The sequence below is a fragment of the Bombus vancouverensis genome, unplaced genomic scaffold, assembly GCF_051014615.1.
Source record: "Bombus vancouverensis nearcticus unplaced genomic scaffold, iyBomVanc1_principal scaffold0024, whole genome shotgun sequence".
Taxonomy (NCBI): Eukaryota; Metazoa; Arthropoda; class Insecta; order Hymenoptera; family Apidae; genus Bombus; species Bombus vancouverensis.
In genome coordinates this window covers 1350688-1371791 of record NW_027468915.1, presented here as the reverse complement: position 1 = coordinate 1371791, position 21104 = coordinate 1350688, and the positions used below count along the sequence as shown (strand labels likewise).

The following is a 21104-nucleotide window of genomic DNA, read 5'->3' as shown; positions in this document are numbered from 1 at the left end:
CTTTGCCAGGGGCGCGTTAAAACATGCTGAAAATATATTTCTGGCTTTTCTGGCGTTTAACTGAAATATGACAAATAACGTTATAAAACATATGTACTTATGACTTACAGAGTAATTGAGTGTACAAAATATATAGTATACAAAATAGTCAGCGATTTAGGGCTTTAAAAGATCAAAAGGAAAGAAAAGAAAAGAAAAGAAGAAAGATAATATGTTGTGGCAGTCTAAGTCGATCTAAGAAAATAGATAAAGGGAGGGAGGAGCAAAGCTAGTTAATCTGGAAAGAATCCAAGCGTCAATTTCAAGCATTTACAGAGAATCAAGCGGGCTGGTTAAAGTCGTGAGTTGAGCAATTATCCCGCGTTAGTCCCACGCGAAATTGATCCAACCATGCGAAAACGAGTGTATTCTGATTTCTGTCGCAGATACTTCTGGCTAGTGCAGTACCTACACGGTGGTTGTTGAAATAGCCGCTTCTCATCTATTTTCCGCAGCGCGGACATAATCCTTTGATCCCTTACGACTAACGAAGTTTTCGAAGATGTACGGCAGTTTGAGATTCTACTTGAAAATGATCATGATTGCGGTCTGTGTGCCGTCTGCTCTTCTTTTTGTCCTTCCGTTAAAGACTGGTAAATTGATACTGATAATTGATTAATTATGCGATCGAAACCATATATAATGGCTACAAAAATGCCGCTAATATAATATTCCTTCTTTCTTGTATCTGTCTGCCTCTCAGGTCGTTTTACTAATTACAATAAGTAATTTCGACTTCTTTGCGCTCTCTTTTAACGCATTGAAACTTGATCCAGTTTCGAGAAAATGAAAAATTCGTTTCTTCTTTTTGCTTCCCTGTTCCTTCTTTCCTCCTTTTTCCCTTTTTACATCGCTTTGTTCTACATCGCAATTTACATTTATTTGTAAAGTTTGAATCTCCTCGATATTGAAGATGTTGAAGCTGCAAGTATGTATTTCATTTTAATCCATTCGAGACCGAGATTTAATTGTAAGACGATACCTAGGTGTCGGTACGATCTGAATGTTTAGTTAGAATGATTCTGTGTTTTACTCTCTCCGGGGTATCCTTTTCATACTTTGATTTTAAATCGATGACAATCTTAAATAGTATGACTCATATTTTTAAAATATAAGATTATATACTATGTTATTCTATAATGTATTATGTACAGTTATATATATATATATATATATATATATATATATATGTCGGAGATGAAATGAAAACCGGAGCCTTCCCTATGCAATTTTGAGGAAGCCTTTTAATGCTTTAGCCCAGATCTTATCATAACTGTAATTAAGTAATTGTCATCTGTAATTGTTTGACATTTGTGAAAAGCGAAAGTGGGTTCGAGGTGACAACTGGTCGCTGAACGTAGCCACGGTCACGGGATAAACGTTTTGCCTGACGAAGGTGTGGATCGGTTGTATTGTTCTCCCTAGAAATCACATAGAATTGTACTTTAGAGATGTTGATATAATGGGACACACGTTGTATGAGGAATCAATCTCCAGACAGAAACTGCCTAGCAACGGCGTTTGGATCTTTCTCGATGTTTCCAAGGAGTATATAACAAACTTCTGACAGATATTGCCTAGCAACAACGATTGGAACCTTCTCGATGTTTCCAGCGAGAATATAACAAACAAATGCAGTCGGATTACGAAAAAGATTTGAATCGGAGAGGCATTCGTGTGATCGCCTTGGAAAGTGATACATCGAGTAATTTTTCCGAGTGATTCGGCAAACGTATTTTTTGTGTTATAAAATTGTTTAAAGTTTTCCCGTTGACCGTGGATTCGTTTGAACCCCGGATCATTGTTTATAGCGTAAATTAAATTCAATATTTGTAAATTTATCAATCGTTAATTTTCATTATTCGTTAAATTAGTAAATCGTAAGATATATTATTCGTTTCTTTTATTGTTCGATAAAACTTATTATTCTTTAATCTAATTAATAATTTAATTTATCATTTGTTAATCAATCATATCATTTATAAAAATTCATTATTCATAATATTTGTAAAACCTTGTTTATTCGTGTAAATATATTCTCTGTTTTGTAAAACAATGGCTAATTCAAACGAAGAATCGTTACGCGCCTTAAATCCTAATGTTAACCCGACATCAGAAGTGGGATCAAGCCCAAGTGTCACTTTGGAACAACTCATGAAAATCATGAACCAGATGACTCAGCCTAGGGAGCAAAAGTCGAGTATGGAACCTAAGGATGTAACGTTGTCACGTTTTGATCCTGAAGGCACGGGCGCTGATCCATTCGCGTGGTGCTCATACACAGATGTGATTTTGAAAGACTATCCGATGCAAGATAGTGTGTTACTTTCTGCTTTAAATCGTGCCCTAAAGGGATCTGCTGCACATTGGCTTTCACAAATAGTGCGCGGTGGAAAACTTTCCTGGCCAACGTTTAAGGAACAATTCCTTTCGCGTTTTGGTGGCAGAGAGACAGCCGCCACGGCATTAATAAGGATGTCCAGAGAACGACCGACGGAGACCGAAACTCTAGGAGCTTACGGTAGTCGCCTCCGTTCCATGCTGCAGATCAAGATGCAAGATCTAACGATGCCCGAAGTACTCAATGCCTTAACTCTTTATATGCTAAACTCACAAGATCAACGCTTTCATCGATTAACGCTCGCAAATAATATCAAGACGGAGGAACAATTTTATGATGAAATGAGAGCTTATCCTTACAACGATCTGCCGGCAACCTTGTTAGGAAATACATCGGAGGAACCTGAAGTTAAACGACGCAAGTTATCGCATTACCGGGTGAAGTGTCATTATTGTGGTACTCTTGGACACAAAATAACGGAGTGTCGCAAGAGGATGCGTAGTGAACAGCGGGAGGATACAAAGGATACAAAGGATACACAACACCACTAAAGAAACCGTCCAGCTTCATCGTCCAAGGTGGTTTGCTTCAAGTGTCGTGCGGAGGGTCATATCGCACCTGATTGTCCACAACTGCAGAACAGAAAATCCGGCTTCAAGAATGAACGTCGAGTCGACTCCTGTGTGGTAGAGCCTCCAGCTGGTAAATTAAGTCATCTGGGTGAGTCGTACCCATTTTATTTCGATTCCGGAGCCGAATGCTCATTAATCAAAGAATCCGTAGCTTCGAAATTTTCTGGCAAACGAACGACTGATGTAGTAATAATGCGAGGCATAGGGAATACTTGTGTTAACAGTACATCTCAGATTTTATCCACTGTATGTATTAACGGTTCTACATTGGAGATAACTTTTCATGCCCTTTCTGATAATTACTTAAAATACGATATCATGATTGGTCGTGAAATTTTGAGCCAAGGTTTTGACGTGAATGTTACACGAAACAGTGTCGATATTTGTAAGACAAAAATAGTTAACGCTTGTAGCAGAGTCGCGGAAGATGTGATCAACATTAATGAGGTCGACACTGATGTAGTTGGTAACGATAAAGATCGATTGATTTCTGTTCTCGAGAAATACAAAGAGTCATTTATTACGGGTTTTCCGCGGAATCGTGTAAATACGGGTCAATTAGAAATTCGTTTAATTGATCCCAACGTTACCGTGCAACGAAGTCCTTATAGACTCAGTGAGGAGGAGCGGGGAATAGTTCGAGAGAGGATAGGTGAACTGATCCGAGCAAAAATCATAAGACCGAGTAATTCACCATTCGCAAGCCCTTTATTACTTGTTAAAAAAAAGAACGGTTCAGATAGATTATGTGTAGATTACCGAGCATTAAATAAAAACACCGTCGCGGATCGGTACCCTCTTCCTCTCATAGCTGATCAGATCGCGAGACTGAGAGGGGCGAAATACTTTATAAGCCTGGATATGGCCAGCGGGTTTCATCAAATTCCTATTCACCCGAATTCGACTGAATATACCGCGTTCGTTACTCCTGATGGTCAATATGAATACATGACGATGCCGTTTGGATTGAAGAATGCACCGTCTGTTTTTCAGAGGGCCATTTTCAATGCCTTAGGTGATCTTGCTTATTCATATGTTGTCGTTTATTTGGATGATGTTTTAATTATTGCCGATACGATAGATCAGGCGTTAGAAAGATTAAACACCGTCCTAGATACCCTCGTAAACGCCGGATTCTCTTTCAACTTTTCTAAATGTTCTTTCTTGAAGACGTCAGTACTTTATCTGGGTTATGTGATTCATAACGGAGAAGTCCGACCAAACCCAGGTAAAGTACAAGCCTTGAGCTCTTTGCCCGCACCAACGACTGTTACACAGCTCCGGCAATTCATTGGTTTAGCTTCTTACTTTCGAAAATTTGTTCCTAAATTCTCACAGGTAATGAAATCTTTGTATGCTCTCACTTCCGGTAGCAAGAACATAAATTGGACGGATAAACATGAAAAAATTAGGCAAAAAGTAATTTCTATTCTGACCAATGAGCCGGTGCTAATGATTTTTGACTCCAAATATCCAATAGAACTACATACGGATGCTAGTTCCGAAGGATTTGGGGCTATCCTAATGCATAGGGTCGAAGGTAAAAATAGAGTAGTTGAGTATTATAGCAAGCGGACTAGCCCTGCGGAATCTAGATATCATTCTTATGAGTTAGAAACGCTGGCAGTGGTAAACGCCATCAAGCATTTTCGTCACTATCTGCACGGTCGGGAATTTCTTGTTGTCACTGATTGTAATTCTCTGAAGGCATCCAGTGACAAGGTACATTTAAATGACAGGGTTTACAGATGGTGGGCTTACCTGCAAACTTTTACCTTTGACATTATGTATCGGGAAGGCAAACGAATGGCCCATGTAGATTTCTTTTCGAGAAATCCCGTAGATCTGGATCATCGTACGATCAACAAAATTGTAGAGAAAGAAATCAATCTATCTGAAATCTCCGATGATTGGTTGTTAGCAGAACAACGTCGCGACCCACAAATCTCTGAGATCGTCCGTAAGTTGCAAAATGAAGAGCTCGCGGAAGATATTGCGAATACGTATGAATTACGGTCTGGTACACTCCATCGGAAAATACAGAGAAAAGGTAGAACTCTTTGCTTGCCCATTGTCCCAAGGGGTTTCAGGTGGTCCGTCATTAATCATGTGCATCAGTCCATTATGCACTTAGGTTGGGATAAAACGCTTGAGAAACTATACGAGTATTACTGGTTTGAAGGAATGGCGAAATATGTTCGCAAATTCGTTGAGAACTGTCATGCTTGTCGAGTTTCGAAGGCTAGTTCAGGTAAAGTACAAGCTGAACTACATCCCATACCTAAGACCAGCATACCCTGGCATACGGTACATATGGATATAACGGGTAAATTAAGTGGTAAGAGTGACTCGAAAGAGTATATCATTGTTTTAGTTGATGCTTTCACGAAATTTGTATACCTGTATCATACTCGTAAATTAGATTCCTTTAATACCATTATAGCACTTAAGTCCGCTATATTTTTATTCGGCAATCCCTGCCGGGTAATAGCAGACCAAGGAAGGTGTTTTACGGGTAAAGATTTCCAAAATTTCTGCCAGAATAGACATATTAGACTTCACTTAATAGCAACTGGTGCGAGTAGGGCCAATGGACAGGTAGAGCGTGTTATGAGTACGCTGAAAAATATGTTAACGACGGTGGAAACGACCGGGCGATCTTGGCAAGACGCGATTGGGGAGATACAACTGGCCTTGAATTGCACTACCAATCGTGTAACCAAATCAAGTCCTCTGGAATTATTAATTGGGAAGGCAGCTAGGCCCTACGGTTTATTGTTGCCTGATAATATTGAGGAAAAGGAAGTAGACATCTTCAATGTAAGGCAACAAGCGATACGGAACATAGAGACTTGCGCCAGTTATGATAAAGACCGGTTTGACAAAACGAAAGCGAAGATAGTTAGGTTTAATCTCGGTGACTTTGTGTTACGTAAGAACGAGGAGAGAAACCAAACGAAGCTAGATCCGAAATTCAAGGGTCCATTCGTGATAACGGAAGTTTTAGAGGGGGATAGATATATTTTAAAAACTCTAGATGGCAAACGGTCATATAAGGATAGACACGACAAGTTGAGAAAGATGCCAGATGGTTGTATTCCTGCTGAGTTGGATGTCTGCGGTGATGACAGCGACGGTGATAATAACGATGCGAGCACATTGATCTCTGGGAATCATTAACGCCGCATTGTGGTCATAGTAATATACTGTGTAGTGTATGTGCCTTTTATAATACTCCCAGTGTAGTGTATGCGCCTTTTATAATTCTCCCAGTGTAGTGTGTGCGCCTTTTATAATTCTCCCAGTGTAGTGTATGCGCCTTTTATAACACTCCCAGTGTAGTGCTTGTATTTTTATAATATCCTCACTGGTGCCCTGCGCTTCTATAATATCCTCACTGGTGCCCTGCGCTTTCTATAATATCCTCACTGGTGCCCTGCGCTTATTATAATATCCTCACTGGTGCCCTGTGCTTTCTATAATATCCTCACTGGTGTCTTGTGCTTATTGTTATGCATCCAACGTGGTTATGTGATTCAACAAACTGAGATCTTTGTGTGGAGTCGAAAATGATCTGTCGTGTCATTGCGGTCTGACTGGTGATTTACGGAGTGCAACTGGTACTTTGAATACAAACTATAACACTAATTTGAGTTCTTTTTCATTTCCTTGCTTGTCAAATTTTTGAACAGAGCTTTGTTGCTGAATTGGACCCTTGACTTATTTGGAACATCTAATCGAATGGTAAATAATATCAGTTACACCGAGTCTAATGTTAAAACTCTGTATTTTAGCTGCACACGAGGACGTGTGATAGTCAGTATGGCCGTGTCGGAGATGAAATGAAAACCGGAGCCTTCCCTATGCAATTTTGAGGAAGCCTTTTAATGCTTTAGCCCAGATCTTATCATAACTGTAATTAAGTAATTGTCATCTGTAATTGTTTGACATTTGTGAAAAGCGAAAGTGGGTTCGAGGTGACAACTGGTCGCTGAACGTAGCCACGGTCACGGGATAAACGTTTTGCCTGACGAAGGTGTGGATCGGTTGTATTGTTCTCCCTAGAAATCACATAGAATTGTACTTTAGAGATGTCGATATAATGGGACACACGTTGTATGAGGAATCAATCTCCAGACAGAAACTGCCTAGCAACGGCGTTTGGATCTTTCTCGATGTTTCCAAGGAGTATATAACAAACTTCTGACAGATATTGCCTAGCAACAACGATTGGAACCTTCTCGATGTTTCCAGCGAGAATATAACAAACAAATGCAGTCGGATTACGAAAAAGATTTGAATCGGAGAGGCATTCGTGTGATCGCCTTGGAAAGTGATACATCGAGTAATTTTTCCGAGTGATTCGGCAAACGTATTTTTTGTGTTATAAAATTGTTTAAAGTTTTCCCGTTGACCGTGGATTCGTTTGAACCCCGGATCATTGTTTATAGCGTAAATTAAATTCAATATTTGTAAATTTATCAATCGTTAATTTTCATTATTCGTTAAATTAGTAAATCGTAAGATATATTATTCGTTTCTTTTATTGTTCGATAAAACTTATTATTCTTTAATCTAATTAATAATTTAATTTATCATTTGTTAATCAATCATATCATTTATAAAAATTCATTATTCATAATATTTGTAAAACCTTGTTTATTCGTGTAAATATATTCTCTGTTTTGTAAAACAATGGCTAATTCAAACGAAGAATCGTTACGCGCCTTAAATCCTAATGTTAACCCGACATATATATATATATATATATATATATATATATATATATATATATATAATAATTCTATATTGAAAAAAATATGAAATTAACAAGATATATACATTACTACATAAGTTATATATAAAATATGTATATTATACCCTTGCCTACTGACTGATATGAATTTCTTTCGGTCTCGAATGCGTTAAAAGAGAGCGCAAAGAAGTCGAAATTACTTATTGTAATTAGTAAAACGACCTGAGAGGCAGACAGATACAAGAAAGAAGGAATATTATATTAGCGGCATTATCATGTTTTTGCTCTCTTTAAGTCTTTCAACGAGACAGACAATCTACAGGTATTAATCGACCAATTTCTCCAAGCTGATAACTTCGAATTGATGTTTATATATAAGAAGTGTTATGTGTTAATCTGTCTAAATGTTTAAAAGGTGTTATAAATTAAATGTTGTTAAACGATACGTAATTGCCTTTTGATCGTAAATTTTACTATCAAGGGGTCTTTTATGTATGCGTAATCATTGTGAATTATAACAATTTATGTGATCGATATTAAAGGTGTTTAAAAGCATGTATTTTTTTCTATATTATTATTCTCCTATATTATTATCCTATATTATTATAGCATTCCTATATTATTATAATATCCAATTACATGTTGATACACAAGATATACAGATTATTATTTATAACGTTTTGGTTTTCTTAATTGAGTCATTCATTTAGTACAAATGATAAGAAATTAGTAATAATTCACAAAAAAAGGATATCGTAGTAGAAATATTATAAAAAAACATTTTCTGTTTTAGTGTAGAGTTACTCCTTCTTACAGACAGTGTCGTACAAATCTGTACGTCTCTGAGAAAATGTAGGTATCTGAGCCCTTACTTCCTCAACAACTTTTAGATCTGATAGAAAAAAGAAACATACGAAGTAATAAGTAATGCTTACTAATAAATTCAACAAATACAGAGGAAGATGGCTAAATCGATAAATTAAGGAGACTAAAAATTAATTACATCATGGATCTCTCGCTTTTAATTTTAAGCTGTAAATTACCGATATCGGTGACTGCCATATTCTCTTGAGTTTCCAAATCGTAAAGAATCTTTCCCCAGGGATTGGTCAACTGTGTATGTCCCCATGCGACGTAACTTGCTTAAGGAACACGAGCCGGTGATATGCAGGCAACGTATAATTGATTATCATTCGCTCTGAAACGCTGAAGTAATGACCAGTGCAGTGGTCCAGTGGTCATATTGAAGCAGGTCATATAGAAGCAGGAAATATGAAGCCACCGAATACCAATTAACTTCGTAGTTGCACGGTTCGCATTCCATCATTTCTGAATATGCGAGGACAGTCCTCTTATTGTGCTTTTAATTCTTTTATTTGTTTCATTTTCAGCAAACATACTGGATTTTTAAATTAAGCTTCTTTTTATACAGAGTTACAGATTATATTAATTTTATATAGAATATATTTAAGAAAGATATTTAATTTTTTGCTAGTTAAGTATTGATCGATTAAGTTACTGTACCTTTGTTCCGATAAATGCGTGCCATTTCCTCGAATCTAATATCATAGCAAATGCCAATACCTATTTTGCAGCCCTTCACATCGAACGTCGTTAGGGAGTTACCAGGACTGAGTGAATCACTCTCTCGAAAAGTAATCTTATTAGGAATGTCGATGTCGAATAGATGTACCTAATAACATAAAAATGTAGTCGCTAATTCTATTGCTGCAACTTTTGTAATTTAATATCAAAGTTACCAACTCCTAAACTTTAATTATTTTTTATTTAATAACTGACAGCGTTTTTATCACTTTCTTTTATTAAAAAATCTTATCATTTAATAATGTTTAAAAAGGAGAAGAAATAAATATAATAATATTTTAAGTATGTGAAAAATTTATATTACACATTACAACAAAAATGGGCGTTTCCCGTATCATAACGTATTTTATAAACCGTAAATTATAGAATTGGTTATAGTATACGTATGTACATATGTATATTCCTAAATTATTCCTAGATAGAGTCACTTTCTTCACCCTAATATTTTCAAATTCAAAGCCATAAAGGAATATATTACTTACATTTCGGTGTTTTGCTATCAAAGTTCCATCGGGACCCCAAATAGTACAGGTATTGTACAATTTATCGCCCTCTATTTCAGGCATCGTACCACCAACTACATAGATGTTGTTTTCTTTAGCTGCGTTCGATGAAGCAACGCTCGTTTCACCATCAGGAATACTCTCGGCGTATTTTGGAAAGTACTCTGCATTGCAATATTTCAATTAATGAAAAATAACTGTCTTTTGTTCCAACCATAAATTAAATTGAAATGTTTGTCAGTTTTTTATTTTCTAAATTATCAAAATAACTAAGTTTTATATTTCGACTTAATTAAATATGCAATTACTTAGCTAATAGTATATATAATAAATTGTTTCTACAGGTTCAAAATGAAAAATGAATATTTAGAAATATTTAATTACGACAATGTTATTTGTGTTAGCATCAGTGGCTTGTTACTCAACGACTTTGCTAGTACTTTTTGAAACATAAAGTTAGTTTTCAATTAACACTTATACTAGAGGCGGAATTATAAATGCAAAATAATTGATAATACTAATTTATAAGTACCTAATTATTAGTATCTTAAAAAATATATTTATACAAAAATCACGATAATCATGAAAATGGGGAAATCCTATATTCTCGAATCAATTCACAATTTATTTTGTATATTAATTAGATTCCGCGCTCATCAGTACATACTCACTGGCGACATCGAGAAAATGTATCGGCAATTCCTCGTACGACCAGAGGATCGGAAATATCAAAGGATATTATGGCGCAGCGCGAGTGGAGAAACAGAAACATATGAGCTTAACACCGTAATACTCTTATCATAGAAATAGAAGCAGTCCTCAATTCCCGCCCGCTAACTTCTATCTCCACCGATCCAAATGATCTCCTAGCCCTCACTCCCGGACATTTCCTCATTGGCGATTCATTAATGTGCTTACGTGATCGAGATTTCAGAGACATTCCATCGAACCGACTCTCCGAATGGCAGCATATCCAACAGCTTGAACAACATTTTTGGTACCGCTGGCATAAGGAGTATTTGAACGAGCTAACCAACCGCAATAAATGGAGCAAGGGTGGACACAGCATCCAAAAGGGCACAATCGTCATCCTCAGAGAGGACAACGTTCCCTCCATGCATTGGCCTCTGGGCCGAGTTATCAAGCTTCATCCAGGCGCCGATGGTGTCATCCGGACAGCTACAGTTCAGACGGCAAAGAGCATTTTGGATCGGGGCGTCAAAAGGCTTGTCCCACTGCCAATTCAACCCGATCTCGAGAAACCCGACCAACTAGCCACCGAGACGAAATAAGATGGGAATTTCAGCCACACCTCGCTAGTTTGATCGGTACCCTCTCAACGGGGGGAGAATGTTACGCCATGCGGCTTACCATAGGTCATATTCTTAACTATCGATCGCGGCACTATAATGTCGCAGACGGATCGTCGCGTCTGCCCGGCAAACAAACATTGTAGTGGCAAGCGCATGGTTCATTAAGCAGGGCGACTTCCAGAAACGTCGACTCGTGGCCCGTATTTTACCTCGCGTAAAAGAATGTGGCGTGATCCGAACGTAGTGGGGGTCGCCTTCCAGAAAAAACGAAGAAAATCGAAAGGCGTTCAGAACTTTTCGAGAAGTCGAACCGTCAACACATGTGGTATGTCGCGCATTACTTATCAACCAAAACGCAGTTACATTTTTTTTTGTTCCATTTATATCTTTCTAGTTAATAAGTTGTTGAAATAAACATTAATTTATTTGTGTTAATTCTGTGGAATTTCATTGAACTACCCTTATTATCATAATCGAAATAAGGGGATCGATCAGTTCGTGGCGTCGATTATTTAATCGTAACGGGAACTTACAACTCTCGTTGACGTGCTATCTCGCGATCGCGTCTCTCCGCGAACGGTCGAAACAAAATGATTCACTAAAAACTGTCCTGAATTCCTAAGAATTTATTTACCGCAAAACTGACAAAGTGTTTATTTAAAAAATGAGGTTGAAGGTAGTCCTTTTCTTTCATTTCATTCATTTTCATTTTCTTTCTTAAGTATGGCTAACACAATATCTAATCAATTAAAATTTTATATTTTCACGTGAAAAGTTTCTTTAGATAATTATTATCAACATGATGAATAACTCTTACGGATTAATACGTGTCTGTAGGGCAATCCGGTGGACTTGATCGGCTTTTTACTTCGAAAGTTGAGTAATCGGTGTCGCTTTCTTACGCATCTTTGAACTGTATAAATGTCTTAAAATTGTTTGATTCAGAATGTACCACACCGGACAATCAAGAAGGCAGGTGCCTTGACTACAGAAAATGTAAACCTCTGCAAGAAATATGGCAGATACAGTACCGTACAGCCACCGATTTTTATAGACGATCAGTGTGCAGATACCAGGGCAATGTTACGATCGTTTGCTGTCCGGGCGATCCAAACAAAGAGAAGAGAGAAATTTTAATAAAAACTGTGTATAAGTATAAGGCTTGGCGACCACCATACTGTGGTTTTAGCAACGTCTCTCATACCAGGGTGGTCGATGGTAAACCAGCTGAACTTGGTACGTTTTATGTCTTTCTTTCCGATTAATAATAAGCCATTTACTGCAAAGAATGAACTTTAAAGGCATTAAACAGCACATCAATGTACATTTCAATTAGACTAAATAATAATGCTATGATTTTATCGGTAGTAGCTTTACTTATTAACTTGAATTATTTCTTTCTTTTACTTCATGTTAGGAAGAGTATCTTTTTGCTTGAAATAAAAAATTGATATAGGAGTAATAATATGGATAGAGATCAAAAACTGTTAGGGCAGAAATTACACGTTTGAACTTTATAGTTCAGTATAGTTCAAATAGAAATTATATAGAATTATTTAATAATTTGTATTCCACTGGAATAAAAATTTAATTTCTGTCTTTATCAAATCTCTATTTCAGAGTATTTGTACGTATGTACTTATCGTCTGCTGTATGATCGAATATCGAATAGGTAATAATCGTTGTTACTCGTTATGTGAGAAAAAATTATGTATATTCACAACTATGACTATTGCATTTTAGGCGCTTGGCCATGGATCGCTGCATTAGGTTTTCATAATCCCCGAAACCCAGACAAACCACTATGGAAGTGCGGAGGTTCCCTGATATCGGCTAGGCATGTTTTGACCGCAGCACATTGTGCACATATGGATGGAATAGATAACATACACAATCATAATATTGCCATTCTTAGATTGGTGGAGGAGGTGCCATTTTCGAGTAAGTCCTCTAATATATATATATATATATATATATGTCGGAGATGAAAGGAAAGCCGAAGCCCTTCCTTGGAAATTTTGGGAACATCCTCTAGTACCTTAGCCTAGATTTTATTATAGTTGTAATTGTTTAAGATTTGTAATAAGCGAGATTGGGTTCGAGGTGACAATCGGTCGCTGAACGTAGCCACGGTCACGGGATGGATGTTTTATCTAACGGAGGTCTGGAGTGGTTGTATGTGTTTTCCGAGAAGTGTGGTTGTGGCGGCATGCGGCCTCGAGAGCGGGCCGAGCCACGTGTGATGTTGCCTCGGAGGTGCCGATGCAATGGGACATACATTGTATTTAGTAACCAAAACTCCAGGCAGAAACTGCCTAGCAACGGCGTTTGGAACTTTCTCGATGCTTCCAACGAGTGTGCCTAGCAACGGCGTTTGGAACCTTCTCGATGCTTCCAAACGGGTATAGAAAACAAAATGCAATCGTACAGGGAGAAAAATCTCCACGAGGCTGGCATTCTTGCGATTGCCTTGGAGAGTGATACATCGAGCGTTTTCGACGATCGCATTTGCGTCTAAGTTAGTTTCGCTTAGTAAGGAGTTATCCCGGTGACCGTGGATTCGTTTGAACTCAAACATTGCTAATAGTATTATTTAATTTAATTATTCGTAGATCGTATTATTCATTAGGCTTAGTGTTTGTTAGACTTATTATTAGTTGTACTTATTATTTGTTAAGCTTAGTGATAGACCTGTATATACGTGTAAATAAAATCTCGGCTTTGTGAAACGATGACTAGTCCACATGAAGAGTCGTCGCGCGCCCAAAATTCGAATCGTGATCCGACATCAGAAGTGGGATCAGAACCGTTTAAAGTGCTACAAGAGCAAATGGACCTTATGCGCGAGTTAATTCAGACGCTAGCGCACAAACCGGGGGAGCAACGACCGAGTACGGAATCTAAGGATGCAACGTTACCACGTTTTGACCCCGAAGGCGCGGGCGCCGATCCATCCGCGTGGTGCTCTCATGCTGATCTGATTTTGAAAGACCACCCGATGCAAGAGAGTGCGTTACTTTCCGCTCTAAATCGCGCCCTAAGGGGTTCTGCTGCGCATTGGCTTTCACAAATGGTGCGCGGTGGAAAGCTTACCTGGCCAACGTTTAAGGAACAATTTCTTTCGCGTTTTGGTGGCAGAGAGACAGCCGCTTCGGCGTTAATAAGGATATCCAGAGAACGACCGTCGGAGACTGAATCTCCGGGAGCGTACGGTAGTCGCCTCCGCTCCATGCTGCAGATGAAGTTGCAAGATCTAACGATGCCCGAAGTGATCAATGCCCTCGCCCTTTATATGATGAGTTCACAAGATCGACGCTTTCGGCGACTAACGCTCGCGAATAATATCAGGACGGAGGACCAATTTCATGATGAAATGAGGATTCTCCCTTACAACGATCAGCCGACATTTTCGCCAAGAAATTCACTAACGGAACCTGAAGCTAAACGCAGCAGGCTATCAGTTCCTCGGATTAAGTGCTACCGCTGTGGTGCTCACGGACATAGGAGAACGGAGTGTCGCCTGCAAACACAAACGGGGAAGGAGCAGGATATACGAAACCCGAAGGAAAAACGACCAGCCGCATCGTCGAAGGTGACCTGCTTCAAATGCCACGAGGAGGGACATATCGCGCCTAATTGCCCATCATCGCGGAAAAGAAACTACGATTCCATTGACGAACGCCGGATCGACTCCTGTGTAGTAGAAGCTCCGGCTGGTAGATTAAGCCATCTGGGTGAGTCGTATCCATTTTACTTTGATTCTGGGGCCGAGTGTTCGTTAATCAAAGAGTCCCTAGCCTCGAAATTTTCGGGTAAAAGAATAACCGATGTGGTAGTGATGCGGGGGATCGGGAATACTTGTATTAAGAGTACACTTCAGATTTTGTCCACTGTTTGTATTAACGGTCTTACATTGGAGATAGTTTTTCATGTCCTTGCTGACGATTACCTAAAATACGACGTCATGATTGGTCGCGAGATTTTGAGCCAGGGATTCGACGTAAATATCACGCAAAATAGCCTCGTTATTTGTAAAACAAAGGTCGTTAACGCTTGTGGTAAAGTCGCGGAAGATGCGGTCAACATTAACGAGGTTGACACTGATGTGATCGGTAACTATAAAGATCGATTAATCTCTGTTCTCGAAAAATTTAAAGAATCATTCATTACGGGTTTCCCGCGTACTCGCGTCAGTACGGGCCAGTTGGAAATACGGCTAATCGATCCCAACGTCACCGTGCAGAGAAGCCCTTACAGGCTTAGCGTGGAAGAGCGAAGAATAGTACGCGAGAGGATAGACGAATTAATTAAAGCACAAATTGTAAAACCTAGTAATTCGCCGTTCGCGAGCCCTATAATACTCGTGAAGAAGAAGGACGGCTCAGACAGATTGTGTGTAGACTTTCGAGCGCTGAATAAAAATACGGTCGCGGATCGGTATCCCTTACCCCTTATTGCTGACCAAATCGCGAGATTGCAGAGTGCGAGATACTTCATTAGCCTGGACATGGCTAGCGGATTTCACCAGATTCCCATTCACCCTAACTCGACGGAATATACTGCGTTCGTTACCCCCGACGGTCAATACGAATACGTGACGATGCCGTTTGGGTTGAAAAATGCACCAGCCGTTTTCCAGAGAGCCATTTTCAAGGCCTTAGGCGACCTCGCTTATTCGTATGTCGTTGTTTATTTGGACGACGTTCTAATAATCGCCGACTCAATAGATCAAGCTCTAGAAAGGTTGCACACTGTACTAAACACTCTCGTAAACGCCGGATTTTCTTTCAATTTCGCTAAATGTTCTTTTCTGAAGACGTCGGTACTTTATTTGGGATATGTAATTCGTAACGGAGAAGTTCGTCCAAACCCGGGAAAAATACAAGCTTTGAATTCTTTACCTGCACCGTCGACCGTCACACAGCTTAGGCAGTTTATAGGTTTGGCCTCTTACTTCCGGAAATTTATTCCTAAATTTTCGCAAGTGATGAAACCCTTGTACGCACTCACTTCTAGTAACAAGCACATAACTTGGACGGACAGGCACGAAAAGATAAGACAACAGATAATTTCCGTTCTGACCGACGCGCCGGTGTTAATGATATTTGATCCCAATCGTCCCATAGAGCTACATACCGACGCTAGTTCGGAGGGGTATGGAGCTATTTTAATGCATAGAGTCGAAAAGGAAAACAGAGTCATCGAATATTATAGTAAAAGGACCAGTCCCGCGGAATCTAGGTATCATTCGTACGAGCTGGAGACACTAGCAGTAGTAAGCGCCGTTAAGCATTTCCGACACTACTTACATGGACGGAAATTCATAGTAGTTACGGACTGTAATTCTTTGAAAGCCTCCAGCAACAAAGTAAACTTAAACGACCGGGTTTATAGGTGGTGGGCTTATTTGCAAATATTCGATTTTGACATCATGTATCGAGAGGGTAAACGAATGGCCCACGTAGATTTCTTTTCGCGAAACCCCGTAGACTTGAATCGCCGTATGATAGACAAGGTCGCAGAGAAAGAGATTAATCTGGCCGAGATCTCCGAAGACTGGCTATTAGCGGAACAACGTCGCGATCCGCAAATCTCCGAAATCGTTAATAAATTACAGAACGAAGAGCTCGCGGAAGATATCGCGAATACCTACGAACTGCGATCCGGTACACTTTACCGTAAAATACAACGAAAGGGCAGAACCCTTTGCTTACCCATTGTTCCGAGAGGTTTTAGATGGTCCGTCATCAACCATGTGCATCAGTCAATTATGCACTTAGGATGGGATAAAACGCTCGAGAAGCTCTATGAGTATTATTGGTTCGAGGGAATGGCGAAGTATGTTCGCAAATTTGTCGAGAACTGCCATGCTTGTAGAGTTTCGAAGGCTAGTTCAGGTAAAATACAGGCTGAACTGCATCCTATACCTAAGACCGGCATACCGTGGCATACGGTGCATATGGACATAACGGGCAAGCTGAGTGGCAAGAATGACTCGAAAGAGTATGTCGTCGTCTTGATCGATGCCTTTACGAAATTCGTGCACTTACATCACACACGCAAATTGGATTCGCTTAGCGTTATCAAGGCACTTAAGTCCGCCGTGTTTTTGTTCGGTAGTCCCTGTCGGATAATAGCAGATCAGGGTAGATGTTTCACGGGCCGGGAATTTCAAGAATTCTGTGCAAGCAAACAAATCAAAGTTCATTTGATCGCGACCGGTGCAAGTAGGGCCAATGGGCAAGTAGAACGTGTTATGAGCACGTTAAAAAATATGTTCACAACGGTGGAAACGACCGGGCGCTCATGGCAAGACGCGATCGGGGAGATGCAATTGGCTTTGAATTGCACCATCAACCGCGTAACCAAATCGAGTCCTTTAGAGTTATTGATTGGTAGAGCAGCAAGACCGTATGACTTATTACTACCTGATAACATCGAGGAAAAAGAAATAGATATCTCCAGTGTAAGACAGCAGGCAATAAAAGAGATGGAAACTAGTGCTAGGTATGACAAAGAGAGATTCGATAAAACCAAAGCTAAAGTAGTTAGGTTTAATCCCGGTGATTTGGTACTACGCCAAAATGAAGAAAGGAACCAGACAAAATTGGATCCAAAATTCAGGGGCCCGTTTGTGATATCGGAGGTCCTGGAAGGAGACCGATATACCTTGAAAACACTGGATGGGAAAAGGTCATACAAGTACAGTCATGACAGGTTAAGGAAAATGCCGGATAGTTGCATTCCTGCGGAGTTGGATGTCTGTTGTGATGACGAGAACAGTGACCATGGCGATGTGAGTACCCCGATCCCAGAGGATCGTAGAATTATATGAGCCCAGGTGCGGCCATGGGATGGAGTTCAGTGCGGTCAGGCACTGGAAGTGACGATGTCACGAAGCTGGGAGCCGGTTTAGTACCGACAGCGACGATGTCACGAAGCTGGGAGCCGGTTTAGTACCGACAGCGACGATGTCACGAAGCTGGGAGCCGGTTTAGTACCGACAGCGACAATGCCACGAGGTTGGAGCTGGTTTAGTACCGATAGCGACAATGTCACGAGGTTGGAGCTGGTCTAGTACCGACAGCGACAATGTCACGGATTTGGAGCTGGTCTAGTACCGACAGCGACGATGTCACGAAGCTGGAGCTGGTCTAGTACCGACAGTGACAATGTCACGAGGCTGGAGGCGGTCTAGTGTTGACAGCGATCGTGTTACGAAGCTGGTTATGTAACGAACTTTGAGAGTATGTGCGATTCGAAGGATGAGACCCATTTGGGTGTGAAATCGAGAATGGTCCGTCATGTCATTACGACCCGACTGAAAGCACGCAGAATGCAACTGGCACTTTGAATGCTAATCACAATGACACTAATCTTGTTTCCTTTTGTTTTGTTAACGAAGGTACACCCGAGGACGTGTGATAGTCAGGATGGCCGTGTCGGAGATGAAAGGAAAGCCGAAGCCCTTCCTTGGAAATTTTGGGAACATCCTCTAGTACCTTAGCCTAGATTTTATTATAGTTGTAATTGTTTAAGATTTGTAATAAGCGAGATTGGGTTCGAGGTGACAATCGGTCGCTGAACGTAGCCACGGTCACGGGATGGATGTTTTATCTAACGGAGGTCTGGAGTGGTTGTATGTGTTTTCCGAGAAGTGTGGTTGTGGCGGCATGCGGCCTCGAGAGCGGGCCGAGCCACGTGTGATGTTGCCTCGGAGGTGCCGATGCAATGGGACATACATTGTATTTAGTAACCAAAACTCCAGGCAGAAACTGCCTAGCAACGGCGTTTGGAACTTTCTCGATGCTTCCAACGAGTGTGCCTAGCAACGGCGTTTGGAACCTTCTCGATGCTTCCAAACGGGTATAGAAAACAAAATGCAATCGTACAGGGAGAAAAATCTCCACGAGGCTGGCATTCTTGCGATTGCCTTGGAGAGTGATACATCGAGCGTTTTCGACGATCGCATTTGCGTCTAAGTTAGTTTCGCTTAGTAAGGAGTTATCCCGGTGACCGTGGATTCGTTTGAACTCAAACATTGCTAATAGTATTATTTAATTTAATTATTCGTAGATCGTATTATTCATTAGGCTTAGTGTTTGTTAGACTTATTATTAGTTGTACTTATTATTTGTTAAGCTTAGTGATAGACCTGTATATACGTGTAAATAAAATCTCGGCTTTGTGAAACGATGACTAGTCCACATGAAGAGTCGTCGCGCGCCCAAAATTCGAATCGTGATCCGACATATATATATATATATATATGCTATTGAGTATTACTGAAGTATCATATCCTGAAATTTCTTACTGTACACATATATTGTGTCATAAAGCGTGTACAATTCTTTCTCATACTTTTGGTCATTCGTTTCCTGCATTTTCATTTATTTTTTTATTTTTCAGGGTACGTATATCCCATTTGTACGAAAGAGCCCCTACGAAAGAGCAACTTCGTCGGCTATAACCCCCTTGTTGCTGGATGGGGAGCATTAAGATATAGTAAGTGATATCATTTTTATAATAAAATTAAACAGTTCCAGTCTTAAATATCTTTCTTATTTTCTTCGTAGGATGACCACGACGTAATGCATTAATGGAAGTACAAATGCCAGTGATTAAGAACGCCGAATGCAAAATAGCTTATTCCAAATTTCCTAATGCACCTGATATCACTGATGGTATAATATGCGCCTAGCATGCTCAGGGTAGAGAGGATTCTTGTACGGTAATTAAGTTACAGAGTTACTACAAACTATACGGTATCTGAAGACACGTCAATTCGAATTAACATCAAATCGACGTCTTAAACATTAGAAATAATAGATAAACACAATTCAATAGTTTTGCCCACTTCTCACACCTCATTATGGTATTTAATCTAATTTCCTTCTAATCTTAGTTTTGCTCAAAATACATATAACATGTACATTATAAATTGGAGTATTTCAATACACAAATCAATAGAAGATTATTACTGTATATAAGTATAATTTCAATACAATTCGATCGATATATTTCAGTATCTTTGATTAAAAATTTAACGATCCTTTCAGGCTGACCGCGGCGGACCACTGCTGATACAACATGAATTAACCTCGTATTTAATAGGTATTGTGTCTTATGCTTATAAGTGCGGCACAGCTGGGTATCCCAGCGTTTACACTAGGGTCACATCGTACCTTGACTTCATTCTCCAAGCGATGCAATAATATGATATTACTGTTCCATAAATATCATTGTGTAAAAAACGTAAAGTTGGATTTTCTTATTGTGGAGATAAGAAACAGCTCAAATTTACATTTTTTGTACGTTACAAATTATAGGCTTAAAATGTACGAAATGTAACTTTGAAACGACACTAATTTTTTACGCACGATAAACCTCCACGACTTAGGTATGTAAAGATGATAAACGTATATTAATTCTATTAATTTGGTAATAATAAACCAACTTTCTGAGAAGTTCTGTAAATTTCGTTTCTGTTGTATCAAGAGAATAATGGAATATTCCACTTAGATCGTATACTTCTTGTATGTACATACAAAATTTTCCGGCTAATCTAAAACACTTCATAAGATAGAGAGCTTCTGGAAATTCGGACACAGAGAGTGCATAAAATACAAGATAAGTCTCGTGTCTTTCAAAATTATTTTTTATTCGCTAAAAACGTCCTGTGTACTCATGCAATCACATGCAACCTCGAAACTTCACTTATTTTTTATCACTTTCCAATTCAATACACTGTTTCTGCATTTTTGACTATATGTAAGTGAAATTTCCATTCAGCCAAAGGTGTACTTACAGATTATAGATTCCTATACGACTCTCGGAAAAAATTTATCCGCACTCCAGATACTTAAAACTTCTGTCGACCGTATTGATCCATCTGCACTCTTCGTATGACGTCAA

The 21104-nt window shown here is 39.4% G+C and overlaps 2 protein-coding genes and 1 pseudogene across 4 annotated transcripts; 2 read left to right on the top strand and 1 right to left on the bottom strand.

The window, feature by feature from the left end:
- The first annotated feature begins 513 nt into the window (after window positions 1-513).
- Window positions 514-21104, top strand: part of LOC117162415 (very long chain fatty acid elongase 6 pseudogene) — an 87791-nt pseudogene continuing 67200 nt past the window's right edge.
- LOC143304148 (omega-amidase NIT2-A-like) lies at window positions 8305-21093 on the bottom strand. 3 transcript variants are annotated; one of them, XR_013060843.1, is made up of 5 exons: window positions 20998-21093; window positions 9856-10040; window positions 9293-9461; window positions 8812-9097; window positions 8305-8660 (listed from the first exon to the last, which is right to left on the bottom strand). XR_013060843.1 is itself a non-coding variant. In XM_076626515.1 (4 exons), exons 2-4 carry the CDS (start codon window positions 9937-9939, stop codon window positions 9121-9123), a joined length of 300 nt encoding a protein of 99 aa, XP_076482630.1. In that variant the 5' UTR covers window positions 9940-10040; window positions 20998-21093; the 3' UTR covers window positions 8305-9120. The 3 variants fall into 3 exon arrangements, 2 of the variants coding, with proteins under 2 accessions (XP_076482630.1, XP_076482629.1); XM_076626515.1 differs by having other exon boundaries at window positions 8305-9167; XM_076626514.1 differs by having other exon boundaries at window positions 8305-9097.
- LOC143304149 (venom serine protease Bi-VSP-like) lies at window positions 11374-20645 on the top strand. The gene is made up of 5 exons (XM_076626516.1): window positions 11374-12425; window positions 12810-12861; window positions 12933-13130; window positions 19599-19920; window positions 20249-20645. Exons 1-4 carry the CDS (start codon window positions 12405-12407, stop codon window positions 19700-19702), a joined length of 375 nt encoding a protein of 124 aa, XP_076482631.1. The 5' UTR covers window positions 11374-12404; the 3' UTR covers window positions 19703-19920; window positions 20249-20645.